The following is a 21196-nucleotide window of genomic DNA, read 5'->3' as shown; positions in this document are numbered from 1 at the left end:
ATTAAATTTTTTTCTATACTCTGATCATTTGCCATCCCTCTTGTCCACCTTGTCACCAACTGGTACATCTACTACCATCGTTGCTGTTTCACATCACCTGTTCTGGACTGCTCAGTTTTTCTTGGCACACTCAGCATTTTCCTACCTGTATACTTTGTTCCCCTGCACAAAAGATACTATGTTCTTGCCTCTCAAATTCCTAAAGTCTTCAACATTCACACACACTTTCCCTTCCCTGTGCTCCCACAGCCCTTATGTATTTTTTAAAAATAAATTTATTTATTTATTTATTTATGGCTGTGTTGGGTCTTTGTTGCTGCGTGTGGGCTTTCTCTAGTTGCGGCGAGCGGGGGCTGCTCTTGGTTGTGGTGCGCGGGCTTCTAATTGAAGTGGCTTCTCTTGCTGTGGAGCATGGGCTCTAGGTGCATGGGCTCAGTAGTTGTGGCTCATGGGCTCAGTAGTTGTGGCTCACAGGCTCTACATTGTGGCGCATGGGCTTAGTTGCTCTGCGGCATGTGGGATCTTCCTGGACCAGGGCTCAAACCTGTGTTCCCTGCATTGGCAGGCAGATTCTTAACCACTGAGCCACCAGGGAAGCCCCTCTTTGGTTTTGAAGTAGTCTTTATTTGTAAAACACTTTAGATTAACAGAAAAAAAGTGACAAGTTCATATGGGAAGGTCTTGGTGCCAGTTGTGCTCATGACCAGATAGCTGATGAAACATTATTTCTGGGTGTGTCTGTGAGAACATTTCTGGAACAGATTGCCATTAGAGTTGAAGAACTGTGTTAAGCAGATGGCTGTCCCCAGTATGCGTAGGTATCATCTAATCCATTGAGAGTCCAAATACCATAAAAAGGCAGAGGAAGGGCAAAGTTATCATTCCACCATATGTGGAATCTAAAACACAACACAAATGAAACCATCTATGAAACAGAAAGAGACTCACAGACACAGAGAAGAGGCTTGTGGTTGCCAAGCGGGAGGGGCTGGGGGGGAGGGAAGGATTGGGAGTTTGGGATTAGCAGAGGCAAACTAGTATATACAGAATGGGTAAACAACAAGAACCTTTTGGATAGCACAGGGAACTATATTCAACAACCTGTGATAAATCATAATGGAAAAGAATAGGAAAAAGAACATATAGATATATGTTATATATCTGAATCATTTTGCCGTATAGCAGAAATTAACACAATGCTGTAAATCAACTACACTTCAATTTTAAAAAATGGATTTAACCACAGAGGAAGAGAAATACAGTATGATTTCAGTTATATGTGGAATTTAAAACAAACAAACAAAACAAAAAAGAAACAGACTCATAGAGACAGAGAACAAACTGGTGGTCACCAGAGGGGAGGTGTGGAGGGGGGTATGAGTGAAATAGGTGAAGCAGATCAAGAGGTACAAACTTCAGTTTGAACAGTTCTAAAACAAATAAGCCACAGGGATGTAACATACAGCATAAGAAATATGGTCAATAATATTGGAGCAACTTTGTATGGGGACGGATGGTCACTAGACTTATAGTGGTGGTCATTTCATAAATGTATACAAATGTCAAATCACTATGTTGTATACCTGAAACTAAATTATATTGTAGGTCAACTATACTTCAGATAAATAAATAAATAAATAAGCAAGTAAATAAGAGGGGAAAAAATCCTATATTAGAAAAGAAGAAAAATTTGGAATCAGTGATCTATATTTTCAGCTTAAGAATCTAGAAAATATTTAGAAACACTCATTAGAAAATATTCTTAAACCACTAAAAAACTCTCCTCTGTAAAACAGAAATTCTCAAGACTTTCCTAAACGTACAAAACTCACAAAGAATGGGCAGATTTAGCCAATACCTGATAGAAAACAGCAAATGAGGCCCAATTCTGCTCCCTTTAGTGCTAAGGAAAATATTTCATCAAAACAAGGTGCACCTTGGGACTTCCCTGGTGGTGCAGTGGTTAAGAATCCACCTGCCAGTGCAGGAGACACGGGTTCGAGCCCTGGTCTGGGAAGATCCCACGTGCCTTGGGGCAGCTAAGCCTGTGCGCCACAATTACTGAGCCTGTGTGACAAAATTACTGAAGCCCACACGCCTAGAGCCTGTGCTCTGCAATGAGAAGCCACCACAATGAGAAGCCCGTGTTCTCTGCAATTAGAGAAAGCCCGCATGCAGCAACAAGACCCAATGCAGCCAAAAATAAATAAAATAAACTTAAAAAAACCAAAAAACGAGAGGTACCATGACTTCCCCGGCAGTCCAGTGGTTAAGATTCCATGCTTCCTTTGCAGGGGGCACAGGTTCTATCACTGGTTGGGGAAATAAGATCCTGCGTGCCATGGTGTGGCCAAAAAAAAAAAAAGATGCACCACTAAGAACAAACTTTGCTTACTAAACTCATACACAATCAATTATTAGATATATTTCAGGGATATTATATTTAAGGGATTAAATATCAATCTTTTGAAAACCAGAAATTTTCTCAGTATACACCCCTTTTTGTCAATAACCCATGTTCTGATACACGCTATCTTTTTATATCTGAATTAGAAGCTTTTCTGTTTTTTACTCATCTTGCTTATTTTTCTACAGGCTCAGCCAAATGTAGAAGCCCTATTGTTTTCACTTAATTGTTAACTAAAAGCTGGCCATTTCAGAGGTTTTTGATGAAATACATGAAAGTTAAATTGTAGTCAAATCATCAGTGCAGATTTTTCACGTAAGTATTCTTGAAATGTTTATGTCATGACCTCCAGTTTTCTTTTCGAATACCTTATAATTAAAACATCAAGCAAAATTTCAACTCTGTAATTGTTAGGCTTTACGTGTAGAATTATTCAACTGTCCCTTGACTCCATTTTTGGCTGTAAAACCATTTTCCTGTAGAATGAAGCATGGCAACTGTTTTAGATGATGTGCGTCATCCAGGTAGATCATGAAAATTATTCATTTTTCTATTTCTTTTCAACAATGTAGGTGTAAAAATTATTTACCTTTAGCACATTTTTGTAATTATATAAAGAGTTTAAACATACATTGAATGACTATTTTTTAGGCCTCTGATGCTTAAAATCTGAAGAGTTGGTTTTGAACTGTATGAAGGAGGGACACCTAGGGAGTGTTTAAAGATACCCAATTTCTGCCACTCCTAGAAACTGAGACTATAAATGTCGCATAAGGCCCACGAACCTATAAGTAACACAAAAACTATAGGTGGGTTGAAGAACCACCATGTAATTCAAAAAATCTGGTTTTGGCAAATTTAAAATATTGAGAACTGGGGAGTTCCCTGGCAGTCCAGTGGTTAGGACTTGGCACTTTCACTGCCAAGACCCGGGTTCAATCCCTGGTGGGAGAACAAAGATTCCACAAGCCATGTGGCACAGCCCAAAAAAACAAAAGTACAGTTGTCATGATTTAATAGTGTTCTTCAGGGTGTTAAATACTGAGATCAACAGTACTGTGAATTCCAAAAAACTCTGACTTGAGGATTCCTAACTCAACTTCCAAGAGCATGATTTTTCTTTCTTTCTTTCTCTTTCTTATTTTTGGCTGCATTGGGTCTTCACTGCTGCGTGTAGACTTTCTCTAGTTGTGGCGAGCGGGGCTACTCTTTGTTGCGGTGAGTGGGCTTCTCATTACAGTGGCTTCTCTTGTTGCGGAGTATGGGCTCTAGGCGTGTGGGCTTCAGTAGTTGTGGCTCGTGTGCTCAGTAGTTGTGGTGCACTGGCCTATTTGCTCCGCGGCATGTGGGATCTTCCCGGACCAGGTTTGAACCCATGTCCCCTGCATTGGCAGGCAGATTCTTAACCACTGTACCACCAGGGAAGTCTGTGAAGAGTATGATTTTTTAAAATAAAATCTTACTTTTACAAGTAAGGCCTAGCAGGCATTTCTCTTAATCTTGTTATAGTAAGAGACATTCTTGCCTAAAAGTGCAAATAAAAGGAAGTGTTTAAAATAGTTCATATATCATGTCATTTTCTGTACCACTATCTTGTACAGTATCAAGAATATTTCCTGTGTTTGACATGGTAAAGAGATCAGAATATGGTACTGCAAAATGTGCCACTGGGGCATAAGGATTATTTTGAGTTGAAGGCAACTGAGCAAGGGAAACATAGGCTGAGCTCTCTTACCTTTCACTGTCTGCTTTCAAACAGAACATAAATATCCCTTGTGACAGTGTCCCTGCAACATTCCCTCACACTTATCACTGGAGATGAACTGTCACTAAGTCTACCCAAAAAATCTTACTGAGGAGTCAATTTCCTATAAGTACTTTACATATATTTTCTTACTTTATTCTCAAGAGTAGCCCGTTTTGGGGAGTGGGGTGTTCTACTATTATTCCCATTTTACAGGTAACAGAAGTTGGACTTGAATAGACTAAAGATTCCATAGCCATAGTGATAAGCTGGGATTTGAATCAAACTCTAGCATTCTAGGGTAAGAAAAAAAATCTCAGCAGTTCTTTGTTATCATAGTTTTGGTCACTCAAGGCATACTTGAATGAGTTAATGTTTTCAACCAAACAATAATTTGACTTACTACAATGTCATTTGGAAATCTGTCTGGTTACATATCAGCACTTATTTTTCTAGTTTCTTTCTTTAAAGGCCTTCAAAAAGAGTAACTCCAGCAAGTTCACTTTGGGTTTCCTTAAGGACTATGAGGAAGTCTTTCCTGTGTGTTAAGAAGTGACTTTTATAGCTAACACTTTAGAGGCCCAACCCTGCCTGCAGAGTACAATTCCCTAAGGAGCTAAGAAAGAAAAAAAGGAGCAACTGATAGAGGCAGTGAAGAGAGTGAGGGCAGGAGTGAAGAGTGGAAGGAATGAAGAAAAGAGGGAAGGAAGGGAGGGGGAGAGAGAGAGAGAAAGAAAAGGAAGGAAGGAAGGGAAACAAAAAGTATCATACTAAAACCAATTACATCTAAATTTTAATTTCTGAGGGTTGGGTCCAGGTTTGTGTATGGTTTCAAAGCTCCCAAGTGTAGCCAGCGTTAAGAACCAAAGATTAGCCCAGTAATTCTCAATCTTGGCAGCATACTGGATTAATAATCTGGGAAGTGTAAAAAAAAAAAAAAAAAAAATCCTGATGTCAGGGCCGAGTACTAGAGATTGACATTTAATTTGTGTATGGCCTACAACACACTGAATTTTTTTAAAGCTCCTCAGGACATTCTAATGTGTAGCCATTATTTGAAAACCATGATCTAAAGCTTATATTTTGTAAGTACTGTTTTACTTAAATATTGCTACATAACAAATTATCCTCAAAGCTAGTGGGTTAAACCAACAAACATTTCTGATTATCAACATTTTTGAGTCAGGAATATGAAAGTAGCTTATTCAGGAGATTCTGATTTAAAGTTGCAGAATTGAGCAAATTGGTGCTTATTGTGCTTCACTTGCAAACCAAGTAGATCTATCCATAGGGTTGCTTAAAAGTCCTCAGAATGCAGTAGCAATTCAAGAAAGAAAAAGCAGAAGTAGCAGTGACTTTTATTAGCTAATCTGGAAGTCACACCTTGCCACTTTAGCCACATTCTATTTGTTAGAAGGTATGCTGGTTAATTTATGTGTCAACCTAAGCCACATCTATTTCGTCAAAGTATTTGGGGTGTGTCTTTGAAGGTGTTACTACGTGAAATTAACATTTGAAAAATAGATTGTTCTATTCAGGATGAGTGAGCTCTGTCCGCTGAGTTGAAGACGTGACTGTATCCTAAGAGTAGAACAAAAAGGCTGATTAAGAGGGAACTCCTCTTGCCTGTTTGAGCTAGGATATTGACCCTTTTGGCCTTGGGACTCAAAGCTGCTGTTTCAAACTGGCCCTTAGACCATTGGTTCTGTTTCTTGGGTCTTTGGATTCTGACTGGAACTACATGGCTCTCCTGAGTCTCCAGCTTGGTGACAGGAGATTCGTTAGGGACTCTGACTGAAACCGCCAGCCTTGGCCAGGCAGCATGGTGATAGCTGCTTGCCTGAGTTGTCTCACAGCAGGAGGTCCTGATGAGGAATGCGGTGCTGCTGCCAAAAAGTAACCTAGAGAATTTGGGAGAGACTGAAAGGAGGCAGGAGATGCCAGCCCATATGTCCTGCCAACCTCCCAGAACCCTCACGCTGGAATTCCGTCTTGGCAGAGAGATGCACACGTGTGCCACCAGAAAGGATCCTGACTCAGACCCACTATAGGCCGAGCAAGATGACTGCCCAGACACAACCCAGAAACTAACTTTTTCACCATAAAACCCGAGATTGTGAGCATTTCTTCTGGGTTCCCTCACCCTGCTGACCTCCACCCAGGTGCCCCTTCCCAAAAAAGTCTCTTGCTTTGTCAGCACATGTGTCTCCTCAGACAATTCATTTCTGAGTGTTAGACAAGAGCCCACTCTCAGGCCATGGAAGGGGTCCCCTTTCCTGCAACAACTGGGATGTGGCCTGCGTGTACCAATCATAATATTCCATAAACAAAAGAGTATTATTAATATGAATCTCTGCAGGTGATGAAAAAAGAAAGGAAAAGAGGAAGGAAGGAAGAAAGGGAGGGAGGGAGGAAGGATATACAGGAAAACTCCAGTTTTACCTTTCAGGGCCATTCACTATAGAACTTTCTTTCTTTGTATTAATTCTTCATGAATGACTTCACAACGAGATTAGTGAACTCACCCATATGCCCCAGAAAGAGCCCTAGGGGTCACCTATAAGTGCCCAAGACCATATATCTAACATTGGATCTGGAGAGATTATTCTAGCCAACAGCTATGTTTGGCTGAGAAACCTCATGGTGGGGAAAGATGCATTCTAATCAAATCAAAAACAGGCTCTGACTGAGCTGAACTTCAGTAAACAAAAGTTTAACAAGCTTTCAAAGTAAAATGATGTAGCCATTATGGAAAATAGTGGGACTTCCTTGGTGGCGCAGTGGTTAACAATCTGTCTGCCGGGCTTCCCTGGTGGCGCAGTGGTTAGGAATCCACCTGCCAATGCAGGGGACATGGGTTCGAGCCCTGGTTCAGGAAGATTCCACACGCCGCGGAGCAACGAAGCCTGTGCTCCACAATTACTGAGCCTGCGCTCTAGAGCCTGCGAACCAGAACTACTGAAGCCCAAGCACCTACAGCCCCTGCTCCGCAACAAGAGAAGCCACCACAATGAGAGGCCTGCACACTGCAACGAAGAGCCCAATTGCCGCAACTGCAGAAAGCCCATGCACAGCAACGAAGACCCAACGCAGCCAAAAATAAAGAAATAAAATAAATAAACTTAAAAATAAAAAAAGAGAATAGAGTCCTGAAAAAAATTAAAACTACAACTACCATACCATCTAGCAATTTCAGTTCTGGGTATACATTCAAGAGAATTTTTTTCAGAGACTTGAACAGAAATTCAGGTATTTACACACCCATGTTCATAGGAGCACTATTCACAGCAGCCAAAAGGTGGAAGGCAACTCAACTATTCATCAATAAATTGGTAATATGTTCATACAATGGGATATATTCATACAATGGAATATTGTTCATCTCTGAAAAGGAAATCCTATAATTTGCTACAGCATGGATGAACCTTGAAGACATTATGTAAGTGAAATAAGGCCTTCACAAAAAGACAAATAATGTATGATCCCACTTATATGAGGTGACTAGAGTAGTCAAATTCATAGACAAAAAGTAGAAAAAAGTTTCCACGGTATTGCTTGTGGTGTAAAGGGGAGTTATTTTGGAGAAAAAGAGATGGATAATGATGTGCCCAGAACTGCATCTTCACAATAGATAGAATTTAAACACTGGATTATTGATAAGAAATTGAGGAAAGAAAAAGTGACACTAGAATATGAGGAAGAGAGAAAAAAGAAGGGAATGGGAGAGGGAAGACCAGAAAGTTGGGAGATGAAGAGCGAGCTGAGAAGAGGCACAGAGTAGAATGTAGACAGACTCTTGACTGTGGGAGGGCCTCAAGTCCATGAGAAACTTTTATCCCCACGCCTAAGATACTCCTAACAACACACAGCCCAATCCTTGGCAGTTGAGTCCAGAGGATCCTTATCTAATGACATGTTTCTAGCCTCTATTTTCTTGCACCTTTCTCTGGATCCATTTCAGCTTACCCCTTTCTCTAACAGGGAAATGTGCATTCCTCAGCGTGGCATTAAAGAACTCTGCAGGGAATTCCCTGGTGGTCCAGTGGTTAGGACTCCGTGCTCCCAAGGCAGGGAGCCAGGGTTCGATCCCTGGTCAGGGAACTAGATCCTGCATGCATGCCTCAACGAAGAGCCCATATGGTGCAACCGAGACCCGGCGCAGCCAAAACAAACACACACTCTGCAGAGACCTGGATATTCTGTCCCTAATTTTGCCCCCCAAATTCTATGTGGTATATTGAAAACTTAACTCATACTTTACCTCTGGTGGGAGACTGAAAGGATACTTTGTGAAGCCTCCCTTAGATCTCCTGGGATAGCTTTTACTGGTTTGCAGTGCTTGTACACAGAAGCTGAAGGCTCTGCTAATCAGTCACATCTGTAAATTTCTACAGAGGATTGCCCTTGGTGATTACACTAAGCTGAAAGTTTTTGGGAACTATACAACCCTGATCCCTTATATCCTCTAAGCAATGATTAAGTATGTAGGAGTATTCAAGTTCTTCCCTTGAAGCAAGGCAAGACAGTTTGTGAGGTATAATTTACGCTTCAAAGCTCCTCCTGGGATCAAGCCGAGGCCAGCCTTCTGAACCCATGTCCCAGCTGGCTTTTTCTGGTTTCCCCTTTCTGCTTCTTTCATTCTCTTTCAGGTTCCTCTTGAGAGTCATTTAAGAATTGCATGTTGACCTCTGCGTTTAGATAACGCTGTCTGTGGCAGGGGTCTTCCCCACCTCTGCAAACCTAAGGACTTCAGTCCTGCATGTACATATACACACAAAATACATAATTTGTTTAGCTCTCAATTTTCACTCTCAGAAAACAGTGTAGTGATTACAGGTTTACTTCTCCCTGAGAGCAACCTAATGAATGTTTTCTTCACTCAACACAAAAAGACTGAGACCAAGGACAGTTTGTCTTGAAGTTCCAGTGTAAAGAAGTCACACATGCTGTAGCTAAAGGGCTACAGAGAAAGGCCTTTGGGACCTTACAGTAACTTGCATAGCAGGAAAAATGTTTTAAAATAGCACACTGTCTATGGATTGTCACACTGAAGCTAAACTAGCAGAATATATATTCTGGTGATCCCTCTGCCAGATAACAGCTGTCTTAGTTCAAACTACTATGACACAGAATGCATTACTTAACAATAGACATTTATTTCTCACAGTTTTTGAGGCTGGAACTCTGAGACAACAGTGCCAGCATGGTCTGCATTGGTGAAGGCCATATTCTTGATTTACAGATGGATGCCTTCTTGCCACCCTGTGCCCACATAGTGGAGAGGGAGCTGACTCTTTCACATTTCTTCTTACATTTCTTCTCCCATTCACGAAGGCTCAACTCTCATCACCTGATCACCTCCCAAAGATCCTACCTGCTAATACCATATCATTAGGGGAGCACTGTACATCTTTAAATCTGGCTATGGGTCTTTTAAATGGGGGCTAGAAGAATCCTCTCTGGCATTGTGACATAGTTTGATGCAAACAGAAAGTGCCAGGGAGCTAATAACCCAGGGCTGATACTTGCCCAATTCACACTGGAATCCAGTGGACAAATACTTTTCTCTTCCTTGTAGGAAGACAATCCTGAGGCCCATTCTACAAGCTTCTCAGAAAGATCACAGGGACACCGAACACTAGTTACCCATAGTAACTAGTAATGGATTGAATTTTCCTCTTGTCTTTTTAACACTTACTTGTACCTCACTTTTTTCCTTGGAATCACAACATAAAATAATCTGCACGCAAATTAAGCTCTGTTTTTTGGGAGAGGCTAGCTACTAATTGGGCCCCATCACTTTCAGTTAAAGTATATAAACCACTCCCCAAAAACACCACCTGTTTTTCTCCCTTCCCACCCTGCCTTTTTTCTGCTTTAGATATTATGAATATTTTTCCAGATTATTAAATACCCTTCTAGGACTTCCCTATCGGCACAGTGGTTAAGAATCCACCTGCCAACGCCAAGGACATGGGTTCGAGCCCTGGTCTGGGAAGATCCCACGTACCGCGGAGCAATTAATCCGGTGTGCCACAACTACTGAGGCTGCTCTAGAGCCCACGAGCCACAACTACTGAGCCCACTTACTGCAACAACTGAAGCCTGTGTGCCTAGAGCCCATGTTCCACAAGAGAAGCCACCGCAATGAGAACCTCGTGCTCCACAACGAAGAGTAGCCCCTGCTCGCCGCAACTAGAGAAAGCCCGCACGCAGCAACGAAGATCCAACACAAGTCAAAAATAAATAAATAAAAATAAATTTATATAAAAAATATGCTTCTACAATGTCAATGACTAAAATGGTCTCATAATGAACAGGTTAATTTGAGGATGATTAGAGATCATACCCCAATTTTAAGCATCAAATGAGCAAGTCTGAAAGAATTAGTTTATAATAAACTTCCACATGGAGGCATGTCTTATTTTATATCATGAACATGTTAGGAATTCCAGAAGTTATGTATAATTCCAATCCTAATTTTGATTTCCCTAGGACTGTCTTCTGAGAAACTCTCATGGTGATCCTAACTGTAATGTTCCACATGTATTTAATTCATTACTGACGTCCTGATGTACAAAAACACAGCAGCTACTGAAACAGGGAAGAGTCAATTCTGACTCCATGTTGGATCTGTTTCGTAATACTTTTCTTTTTTTTTGGGGGGGGCTGTGTTGCGTCTTTGTTTCTGTGCGAGGGCTTTCTCTAGTTGTGGCAAGCGGGGGCCACTCTTCATCGCGGTGCACAGGCCTCTCACTATCGCGGCCCCTCTTGCTGCGGAGCATAGGCTCTAGACGCGCAGGCTCAGTAGTTGTGGCTCATGGGCCCAGCCGCTCCGCGGCATGTGGGATCTTCCCGGACCAGGGCTCGAACCCGTGTCCCCTGCATTGGCAGGCAGATTCTCAACCACTGCGCCACCAGGGAAGCCCCATTTGCTTTTGTTATAATCCCTGTCTATAGCTGTAAGCATCCTGCCTTACGGAACTCTGCCCCTCTGCCTGAATGTTAAAGTGCCTTTGTTCAGCTCACAGAGTGACACTCTGACCCTGCCCACCTGTGAATGGCTACAGAAAAGAAGAAATTAACACATCCCCTCTTATTTTGCAAAACAAATGACTTTTTTACTTTACTTCCTCACCTCCTCTCCCTCTCTGTGCTACAGAAGAAACTGGCATCCAGATCCCAATATGGAGTTTCAGGGACCCTAATTCACCAGCTTCTTGGTCTGCCAGTTTTCCGAATAAAGTCGTATTCCTTGCCTCAACACCTTGTCTCCTGATTTATTGCCCTGTAACAAATTTGGCTTAGCCAGCTAGGAGCCTTGCTGCTTGTGGCTAGCTGGTCCTGGTTAGGCGATATTGGGGCAAGGCCCTAGCAGCTGCCGGGACCATGTGTCCTGAGGATCTTCCCTTCAAAATTCCATGAAGCAGCACTGGCTACCCCAGCACTTGGCAGTTGAAGTGACTGACAAAATTTCCTAATGTTGCAGAAAACCTAGAATACATTGATTATATATATATATAATGGTACCTATATTGAGTAGTGGAAATAAGTACCTTCTCTTTTGATCACATTATTTCTTCTTTGTACAATTCCAGTTAGAGGCCTTTTGTAAAAAAAATTTCCTATCAATTCAATTAAAGTACCATCAAACTTGTTTGTTAATTCTTATAAATACACTCAACTTTCCTTATTTGTAGATTCTGTATTTCAAATTTATAATTTGTCTACTCAATAAAATTTATTTATAACCTCAAAATCAATACTCCTGGGCTTCCCTGGTAGTGCAGTGGTTGGGAATCCACCTGCCAGTGCAGGGGATACGGGTTTGAGCCCTGGTCCGGAAGATCCCACATGCTGTGGAGGAGCTAAGTCCATGAGCCACAACTACTGAGCCTGTGCTCTAGAGCCCGCCAACCACAGCTACTGAAGCCCGTGCGCCTAGAGCCTGTGCTCCACAACAAGAGAAGCCACGGCAATGAGAAGCCCATGCACCGCAACGAAGAGTAGCCCCAGCTCGCCACAACTAGAAAAAGCCTACGCACATCAGTGAACACCCATAGCAGCCAAAAATAAATAAATTTAAAAAAAAATCCATAGTCCTGTGGCTATTCACAGTCATCACAGAGCAGCAAAAATTTTTATGCATCTGATATTAATGTTCCCAGATAAAGGCGGGTGACGATCTGCCTTTATATTTCCCCTGCCATACTATAAAAAGGAGTCATTTTTGGGGTACTGAGTGGCATATTCTATTCTTTTTTTCTTATTTTTGGTTATGATTCTGCTATTTAAAATAGATCCCAAGTAAAGTGTTTTAAGTGCTGTGTAGTGTTCTTAAACACAAGAGGGCTGTGTCACTTTGAAAACTTAACGTTTTCAATAAGCATCATTCAGACGTGAATCTTATAGTTCTGCTGCCCTTGAGTTCAATGTCAATCAAAAATGTATATTAAATAAAGTATCTTTGAACAGAAACACATATGAAAGAAGATTATCTATTGATGGGTTCAAAAATACAACCAGAGGCTTGCAGGGTCCTAACCCAGTACTTCCCGTACATCAGCATTTAACTCAGTGCTCATGGCAACTCTTTCTAACATAACTACTGTAAATAACAAGGACTGACCACAGAAATATGCCCAAAGCACAAGACTACTTACTTTAGGAAATTTAAAAATTAACAATACTTAATTGTTTTTCTTTTCTGTAATTCCTGTGTGGTAAAGGGCAAAAAAAGCAAATCATTTTCAACACACAAACTCAACGTGTCTGAACTGCTGAATTCAGTGCATGTCAAGGCATGCTATACAAAAAATTAATTTTATTGCAGTCTGTAAAAACAAAACAAAAGAGGAACAAGAAACAAAAACACAACGCAGGACAAAAGTCTTCTTAAATCAAATTCTATTTGTGTGAATTCAGCAAAATAATTTCTATAAAACAAAACAGCAATATATTTAAATAGTATCGGATGGGCTGTATTTGTTTGCAGGGATATTTGGTTTTTAGATAGGTTCCAAAATATTACACACATTCAAAAGTAACCAATTTTTTTTTAAATACAGTATTTACTCACAAGTTTCCTGGAATTCTGAAACAAATTTTTATTCTAAAATAGTACTTCAGAATTATATTAACTAACTTGAAATTTATTATTTAATTAAACTCACAATAAGAGTTTTGGAATGGAAAAGAAACTGGGATAATTTTGCTCTCAAGTAAAATAGTGACTGACTAGAAAATCATCCAGACATCTTGGTACAATGGTATTTCAAACTACTGTGGGACCCTGATGATGTCCACTTCATCAGGCTGCAGTTGAAGCAAAATTTTAGAAGCTTCACCTAATAAACTCTATCAAAAAACAAAACAAACGCACCAAATACAGTCTTCTCTTACGCTCCCCACATTCTGGCATGGCAAAATTTTGCATATTTGTTTTAATATTTTAAAATTCCTATTATCAATATTTTCACATTCTGTATACCACCAAAGAGACTGAACTGTCAAACATTAAATATGAAGAAAATATATGTAACCAAAAACTGTTTGTCACATCTCCCCTTGTTTTATTTATTCTTGGTATAAGAAATAAAAGCTCTGGGCAATACAGCTGTCACTTTGAGGAAACTGCTGTCATTGAGGTAAATTTGTCCTCACTGGCTACACAAACTTAGTGTGAAGCCAAGCTAAATGTTATAGCATTACTACAGCTGTAAAGTGATTAATGTATTACCAGAATAAAAAGGTAATGAAACATATGCAGAACAGTGTTATTACATCATCAATTTTCAGATTATCATCCATGTAATTCAAAGCCTTACATGGCTCCAGTAACTAAGAGTTAACAAAAAGCTACTGGTGTGATTGATATGAATGGCCTCTTTCAATGTTACCTTTTTTCTTCATTTTGGTAGAGGATTTGATCCAATTGCCACAAAGCTGAAAATACTGGTTGCCAAATGCAGCAAACAGAAAAAATTATTTTTTTGTAGAACTCTGCATTTATCAAAAAAATTTTCTTGCCTAAGAATTAACAAACATTAATATATTATATACACCTCTGCCATTTACATATTGCTACCAGCCATTTATTACAAAACATTACACTTTCTCCTGCAGGTGGCTCACATACTGACAGCAAATTTCTGCAGATGAGACAATGAATCAACTCTCCACTCCATGCTGAACAATTTCTCTAGTTTTAAATACTAGCCAAATATAGAAGTTTGGACTGTAAGGCCTAAGTGCCTGGTCCTAAAGGAACCAGTTAATTATGCAAATTTCACTGATCCTTCATTTGAGATGAGGATACTTCTTCATTGCCTTCATAATTTTCTTGTGGTCGTTGGCTAGTTTTCTGATGGTTGTTCAAGTGATGTGCTGCTGGCCCTGTATACGGCTGTCCATGCACGTGATTATTCTGAGAAGGTGAAACAGATCAGCATGTCAGACTTTTCAAATTAAAATGAAAAATCATGGTGTAAAGTCTATCTAAAAGTAGATATGGGTCTTTTTTCCTTGGGGTGGGACTCAGCAATCTCCGATTTTAACAAGTGCCTTCAGGTGATCTGAGGGACGTTAAATTTCGGAACCACTGCCTTAAAAGATCTGAATTAGTCTCGTTTATGGTTTAATTGAGGACAATCTTTCCAGAAACTTGTTTTTGAATGAAAGTTAAAAGATAAAACTTTTTCATCAGTTATCATTCTTTCTTTCCATCTACTGAAGTCAATCAAACTGTTAATTTTAAAAGACATTCTTATTGCAACTAAACATTGCACAGAAGTAACCAAGACACTTCCATTCTTAATATATTTCAATAGTTATTAATTTTATGTTAATGTGTTTATCACACATTTTTATTAAATACTACAGCTTTTAGTACAAGAGGGCTGCCTAGTAGAGAAAGAAAATACTACCGGGTTAGTCAAAACATGCTATTACATGACCCCACTCCAACCACTCTTCTTCTTGTCAAAGTTATTCTAGATAGTCCCTTTACTACTTTACAGTCACAGGTAGTAAGTTACAAAATATTTAAGAAAAATAAGTAAATAATTTTTAAGTAAAGCACAAAAATTTGCGGGATAATGAAAACAAGCAAAATCCTGTTTACCTGTTGATAGTGAGACCCAGATGAATGAGGATATAATGGGGCATCTTCTGGTGGAGATGATTCATGCTCATCTGGGGCATCTTGGTCATCTGGCTCCTAATATTAAAATATTTAAAGAGATTAAGAATGTGATTACAAAGCAACTTTAAATTTATTTTTAATCTTTAGGAATAAATTTTTTTAGATCCACAAAGCTGACCTGTTTAACATTTTTTTCATTTACTGCAGATAAAATAATTCACAATTAGAGAAAAAGTTTGATTCACCTAGATATATGAGTTTCAGACAATCTCACAGAAATTTCTCCAAATTAACTCTAACAAAGGAGTCAGCAAGCTTCTTTGATTACTTGAGAACAACCAACACTAAACATTAAAGCCAATAAAACTGCATGACAAATTTACTGCACGGTAAATTTTTTTAAACAATAAACACTGGCCTATAAAAAATTACTTCTCTTTCTTCCATTTTTATCTGCTGCCCATTGGTGGCTTTTTTTACCTCTTCTGGACAGAGTTCACAAGCTTTTGCCAGTGTCATCCTAGCACTATGTGATCTCTCTAAGAAATAACCATTTGACGTTTCATTGCTTTGCACTGGAGGAGACCAATTATTGTAAGTGTATTGAGGATTGCCAGTGTATGGTCTTCTTTCAAGTTCATCTCCAAGCCATTCCACTGCCCAGGTCCACTTTCTTTTAAGATCTCCATTACCCTTGAAAAGAAAATAAAATTGTTTATGAAAGAATCTGGAATAATTTTTAATGTTAGGTTAAAATGCTGACTCCAAACTTTCATGATTCTTTTCTTACAAAGCACCCATTATGATTCAGATTGTTACAAAATTATAAGAAAAAATTCTCACCTGTAATATTTGGTAAGCAACTGGACAACTGCTAAAGAGAGCTACCATACATTTTATACACTGGTATGCTCTTTTTTGATAGTGATTCTTAGAGCGCTGGATAGTATCGAACAACCCATCTCGATCATCTGGAATTCCTTTAAGTGCATTATGAATTCTAGAAAAGAACCAGATACATAAATTTGCGGTATCTCTTAGCTAACATTCTGGAGCCTACTGAATGCCATTCAATACACATTTTGATGTAATTATCTGATCTATTTAAATCTACAGTTAAATTACTAAGAAGGTACCATTAGTAAACCCACTCCATGGATGAGAAAACAAGTACAGAAGTCAAACAACTAATGTCACATAGCTAGCAAGCTGGGGAGCTAAGTCTGACTCAAGAGTCTGAAGTCCTATGAAATTATTATCAATCCGAAATAATTTCGCTATACTGTAATTTAAATGAACAATTAAGGATACCAATACTAAGTTGTTCTCATTAAAATTAACTATAAACTATGTCTTCATGAATGCCTTAGTTGAGAACATATTTACTTGTAGTTAGACCATTACTTCAAGACTGCACTTCAGAGTGTAAAGTGTAGTTTCTATGAAAGTGATATAATCTGGTAGTACAAAATTAACTTGAATTCTAATCAACAGAATACACATGGTGGGTAAAGCCATTTTCACTGCCAAGAACTGGCTGAATTGCTAGTGATCAATGATTTCATTTCAGCTTTAGCCAAACCTCAACATAACATTTTATATAGCCAACGGAGTCCTGTTCTCCTTAGTAGCCAATTAAATTCATGGGTAAAAATGTGCCTTCTGTAGTATCAGTAGCTGAACATGAAGTATCTAGAAAAAATTCTCTTGCGTACCATTTGTTTCACTTAATAGAATATCATTATATTCCAAAACAAAAGCAGGGCTTTTTTTTTTTGTTTACATGTTTCTATTTTGCAGTACATAAATTCATATAAATCTTGTTTGGAAAATATTTCAGTAATTTTTCTTTTTTTTTGGCCGTCACGCTCGGCATGTGGGATCATAGTTCCCCGACCAGGGACTGAATCCGCACCCCCTAGCATTGGAAGCGTGGAGTCTTAACCACTGGACCTCCACAGACATCTGAGTAATTTTTCGAAGTCTAATCATTTCAGACAAAAAAAAATAACATGCATAGGCACTGTTTAGCTGGAAACACTTGTATTATTGTAGTATATATTCTATTTTTATTCTTTAGCTTTTAATTGATAACAAAGTGATACTCAGTATTTCTGCCACATCACCATTAATATCAACTACTTTTTTAAGCCATTATAATCGATATTGTTTTTGCCGGCTTTGTTCTGTTGCCAATGACAGTGCTTGGCACAAAGCAGACACTTTGTAAATATCTCTTAAGTACTGTTTATTGAATAAACCAAATGGTCATTTTACAAAACACTTCACATTTAAGCTAATAACAATCCCATACTAATTTGTTCACAAAAACTCACTATTGTGCACATTAATCCAATATTTATACTTTTACTGTTATCACTTCCTTGAGTGAAACTACAAGGCTAGGATGAGACTGATGAGTTTAAAGCATCTGTAAGAAGTCACACGGGACTTCCCTGGTGGCTCAGTGGTTAAGAATCCGCCTGCCAATGCAGGCGACACGGGTTTGAGCCCTGGTCCAGGAAGATCCCACATGCTGCAGAGCAACTAAGCCTGTGCACCACAACTACTGAGCCCGGGTGCCAAAACTACTGAAGCCCGCGCGCTCTAGAGCCCGTGCTCCGCAATGAGAAAAGCCACCTCAATGAGAAGCCTGCTCACTGCAATGAAGAGTAGCTCCTGCTCACTGCAACTAGAGAAAGCCCACACGCAGCAACAAAGACCCAATGCAGCCAAAAATAATGAATTAAAAGAAGAGTCACATAGTAAATAACATATGCTTAAGTTCTTTAGAAAAATAATTAATGAGTAAAAATTAGATCCTATTAAAATAGACTCTAAAAGTATCCAATTCTGTCAAGATACTGAAATAGGTACTAAATAAATGAATATAGGTTGTAACATTTTTGTTTCATGGTAATTTGTTTCTGGTTAACACTATTTTGAAAACACTGATTTTGATTTGCTGGAAATTTAAGATGCTAAATTAGTTGAGAATTTGAAAATATTAATTTAAGAAGTCTAATGTATTTCCAGTCCCTCTTAAATACCTGATTAAAGTGATTTATCATTACACACTGTGTTCTACAAATTTATTAAAAACTTAAAGTCATTTAAATTTTTTCATTTCTATTTATTTATTTAAAAATTAAGATTTTACTGGTTGTTCTGAGGATCAATACACAGACATTTCAATTTGTACACAATTCTTATAACACTATGTACCAAAAATCTAAAAAATCATGTAGTTGTGATTCTTTTAACAGTTATTCCAGTGACCTTCCAGCTTAAAATTTGGAGGCAAATTTTCCTTAACAGAATATCAAGTACCAATAGCTTCATATTATAAAAATTAATTAATTAATTAATTTTTGTGTGCGTTGGGTCTTCATTGCTGCATGCGGGCTTTTCTAGTTGCAGTGAGCTGGGGCTTCTTTTTCTTGCAGTGTGTGGGCTTCTCACTATGGTGGCTTCTTTTGTTGTGGAGAATGGATCTAGGTGTGCGGGCTTTAGTAGTTGTGGCACGCGGGCTCTAGAGCACAGGCTCAGTAGTTGTGGTGCATGGGCTTAGTTCCTTTGCAGCATGTGGGATCTTCCCAGACCAGGGACGGAACCCGTGTCCCCTGCACTGGCAGGTGGATTCTTAATGACTGCGCCACCAGGAAGTTCCCAGTATCTTGAAATACTGACATGTTGTTATATCGTAAGTCCCACTAATTCACAATTTAATATCATACATGCTGCATATTCAACTTGTCAATCGTTCACAGCACATTAACAAAGTTACTAGGAAAACTGCACTACCATGACCAAAGATGTTACAGAGTGCACACAATTCTGAAGGTCATTTTCAGATTTTTCTTTTGCTTATTAGAATGACTAATAGGTGGCAATATGTATACATATAAGTCCCTGTGGGGAGAAAAGTGAGGGTCAAGTGGTAGATTTGGGCAACTAATTCTATATCAGTATTCTTAGGCTGAGTTTTACTGCAAAGAACACAGCAGAATTTTGGGAAGAACTCTGAAGGTCTGCTGGTAGGTAGGATAACCTTAGTTCAAAAAAGTTACTGTTGACTCCTCATATATTAATGAAACTTCTAACAGACTAAGGATTATTGTTAAATACCTAAATGTTACTTAGTGTAATGAATTAAAAAACAAGCGTATGTAGTCCTAAATTACTATTAATGGAACTTAAAAACATCAAAAGCCTACGTTAGTCTTCTTAAGTTAAAAAAAGTAAAAAACGTTAAGTACAAGGAAAAAGACTAATAAGCATGGAACTGCAGTTTTAAGAAAAAATAAAAATGAAATAAAACTGTGATAGGGAAAACATTAATTTTGTTATGTTATTATATATTTTTAAGATTAAGCATTTAATAGAGATTCAAGAAGTAAAAATATATTCGGCTACTAGAAATTTCAGTTATTTCTAGAACCTAGAAAAATGTAATTATTCTGGTAGCAAAAAGTGTATCCACCTGTGAGTCTGCCAAGAATCCTCTATTAGTAAAATCTGCAGAAGTAGATCCAAATATGGCCGAAGTTCATAGGTGTATGAATACGCAACCTAAAGACAGGCAAAACATAAATGAATTTCTTATTTAAAGGAATAATTAATCAAATTACAGGCATATGAATGTTTATTTTCCTTTAACCTGCCAGAGAAGTTCACTGAGGACAGTAGACGAGAACTGAGGATTCTCCCAGCAGCAAAAACGAAGCAATTTGATGGTTTCCTCTGAGTTACTGCAGTCTTCAATAATTTTCTTCACATAACTTGTTTTCACAAATAAAATGTCTGCCACATTCTGCTGAATTGGCATTATAGGCTGCGATAAATTAGGGTCACCAAAAGGACTGGGAAGAGGGGGATTACCTAGAATAGATTTGTCATCAATGAAAAGCCAATACACTTCTTTGTAAAACTGCAATATTAAATATTTTATTAAAAACAAAATTATAAATTAAGTGTCCTAAGCACAATAAAACATTCATTAAAATGATCAGATATACTAAGATAAGATGCAAAAATATAAATGCTGACACTGAAGACAAAAAATAAATAAAGTTAAAATTCTTACACCATTTCATAAATAAGGGATTTATCACAGTAGGTGGTAAATTTTGAAAAAGGTCTCTTGTAAACATGTAAAAAAGCTAATGGTTTAAAAATATAATAAAGCATATAGTCTTTTACTTCATTTATATAAATGTCAGAATTTTAATTTAGTACTACAGAAGGCTAGCATTACTTTTAAAGTACTATAAATAATGGAACATTATACTTTACCACTGATTGAAGACTGCATTCTTGATGAGACATTGCAACAGCGGATCAGCTGAGACACTACTGAGTATAATTTGCCTAATTCAGCATACTGATATTTGATTGGAGGACCTGGACCTTCATCTAAAGACACAAGCATAAAGGTAGCAGGTACACTCAATTTCAGAAGCTGTGTCTTTTCTGCCACACCTGTAAAAAAGGGACGAGAGTAATGTTTAGGAAAAACAAGCAAAAATAGTAAGAATGGCAGGTTCTGCTTTAATAAAAAAGTAACTATGTATAGCTGCCTACAATTTTTATGATTAAAGCTCATCTCCTTTGATTAGACTGCACAAATACAGATAAAACAAAAAATACGCTGATTTAGTTAAAGTAAATTAAAAACAAATGTATTTATTTTTGGCTGCATTGGGTCTTTGTTGCTGCACGTGGGCTTTCTCTAGCTGCGGACAGTGGGGGCTACTCTTGCTTGTGGTGCGCGGGCTTCTCATCGCAGTGGTTTCTCTTGTTGCAGAGCGCGGGCTCTAGGCGTGTGGGCTTCAGTAGTCGTGGCATGCGGGCTCAGTAGTTGTGGCTCACAGGCTTAGTTGCTCTGCAGCATGTGGGATCT

The 21196-nt window shown here is 38.6% G+C and overlaps 1 protein-coding gene across 1 annotated transcript in view; it reads right to left on the bottom strand.

Moving 5' to 3' along the window:
- Positions 1–13011: 13011 nt before the first annotated feature.
- LOC133083010 (probable ubiquitin carboxyl-terminal hydrolase FAF-X) overlaps positions 13012–21196 on the bottom strand; it is a 139079-nt gene continuing 130894 nt past the window's right edge. Inside the window, exons 39-45 of the mRNA XM_061179681.1 lie at positions 20590–20775; positions 19955–20175; positions 19778–19866; positions 16138–16294; positions 15775–15987; positions 15274–15369; positions 13012–14577 (exon numbers count right to left, since the gene is read on the bottom strand). Coding sequence (XP_061035664.1) covers positions 14440–14577; positions 15274–15369; positions 15775–15987; positions 16138–16294; positions 19778–19866; positions 19955–20175; positions 20590–20775 — 1100 coding nt within the window. The 3' untranslated portion in view covers positions 13012–14439. The remainder of the gene's footprint in view (positions 14578–15273; positions 15370–15774; positions 15988–16137; positions 16295–19777; positions 19867–19954; positions 20176–20589; positions 20776–21196) is intronic.

This window comes from Eubalaena glacialis, unplaced genomic scaffold, assembly GCF_028564815.1.
Source record: "Eubalaena glacialis isolate mEubGla1 unplaced genomic scaffold, mEubGla1.1.hap2.+ XY H_3, whole genome shotgun sequence".
NCBI lineage: Eukaryota > Metazoa > Chordata > Mammalia > Artiodactyla > Balaenidae > Eubalaena > Eubalaena glacialis.
This window is presented reverse-complemented; position numbering and strand designations above follow the sequence as displayed.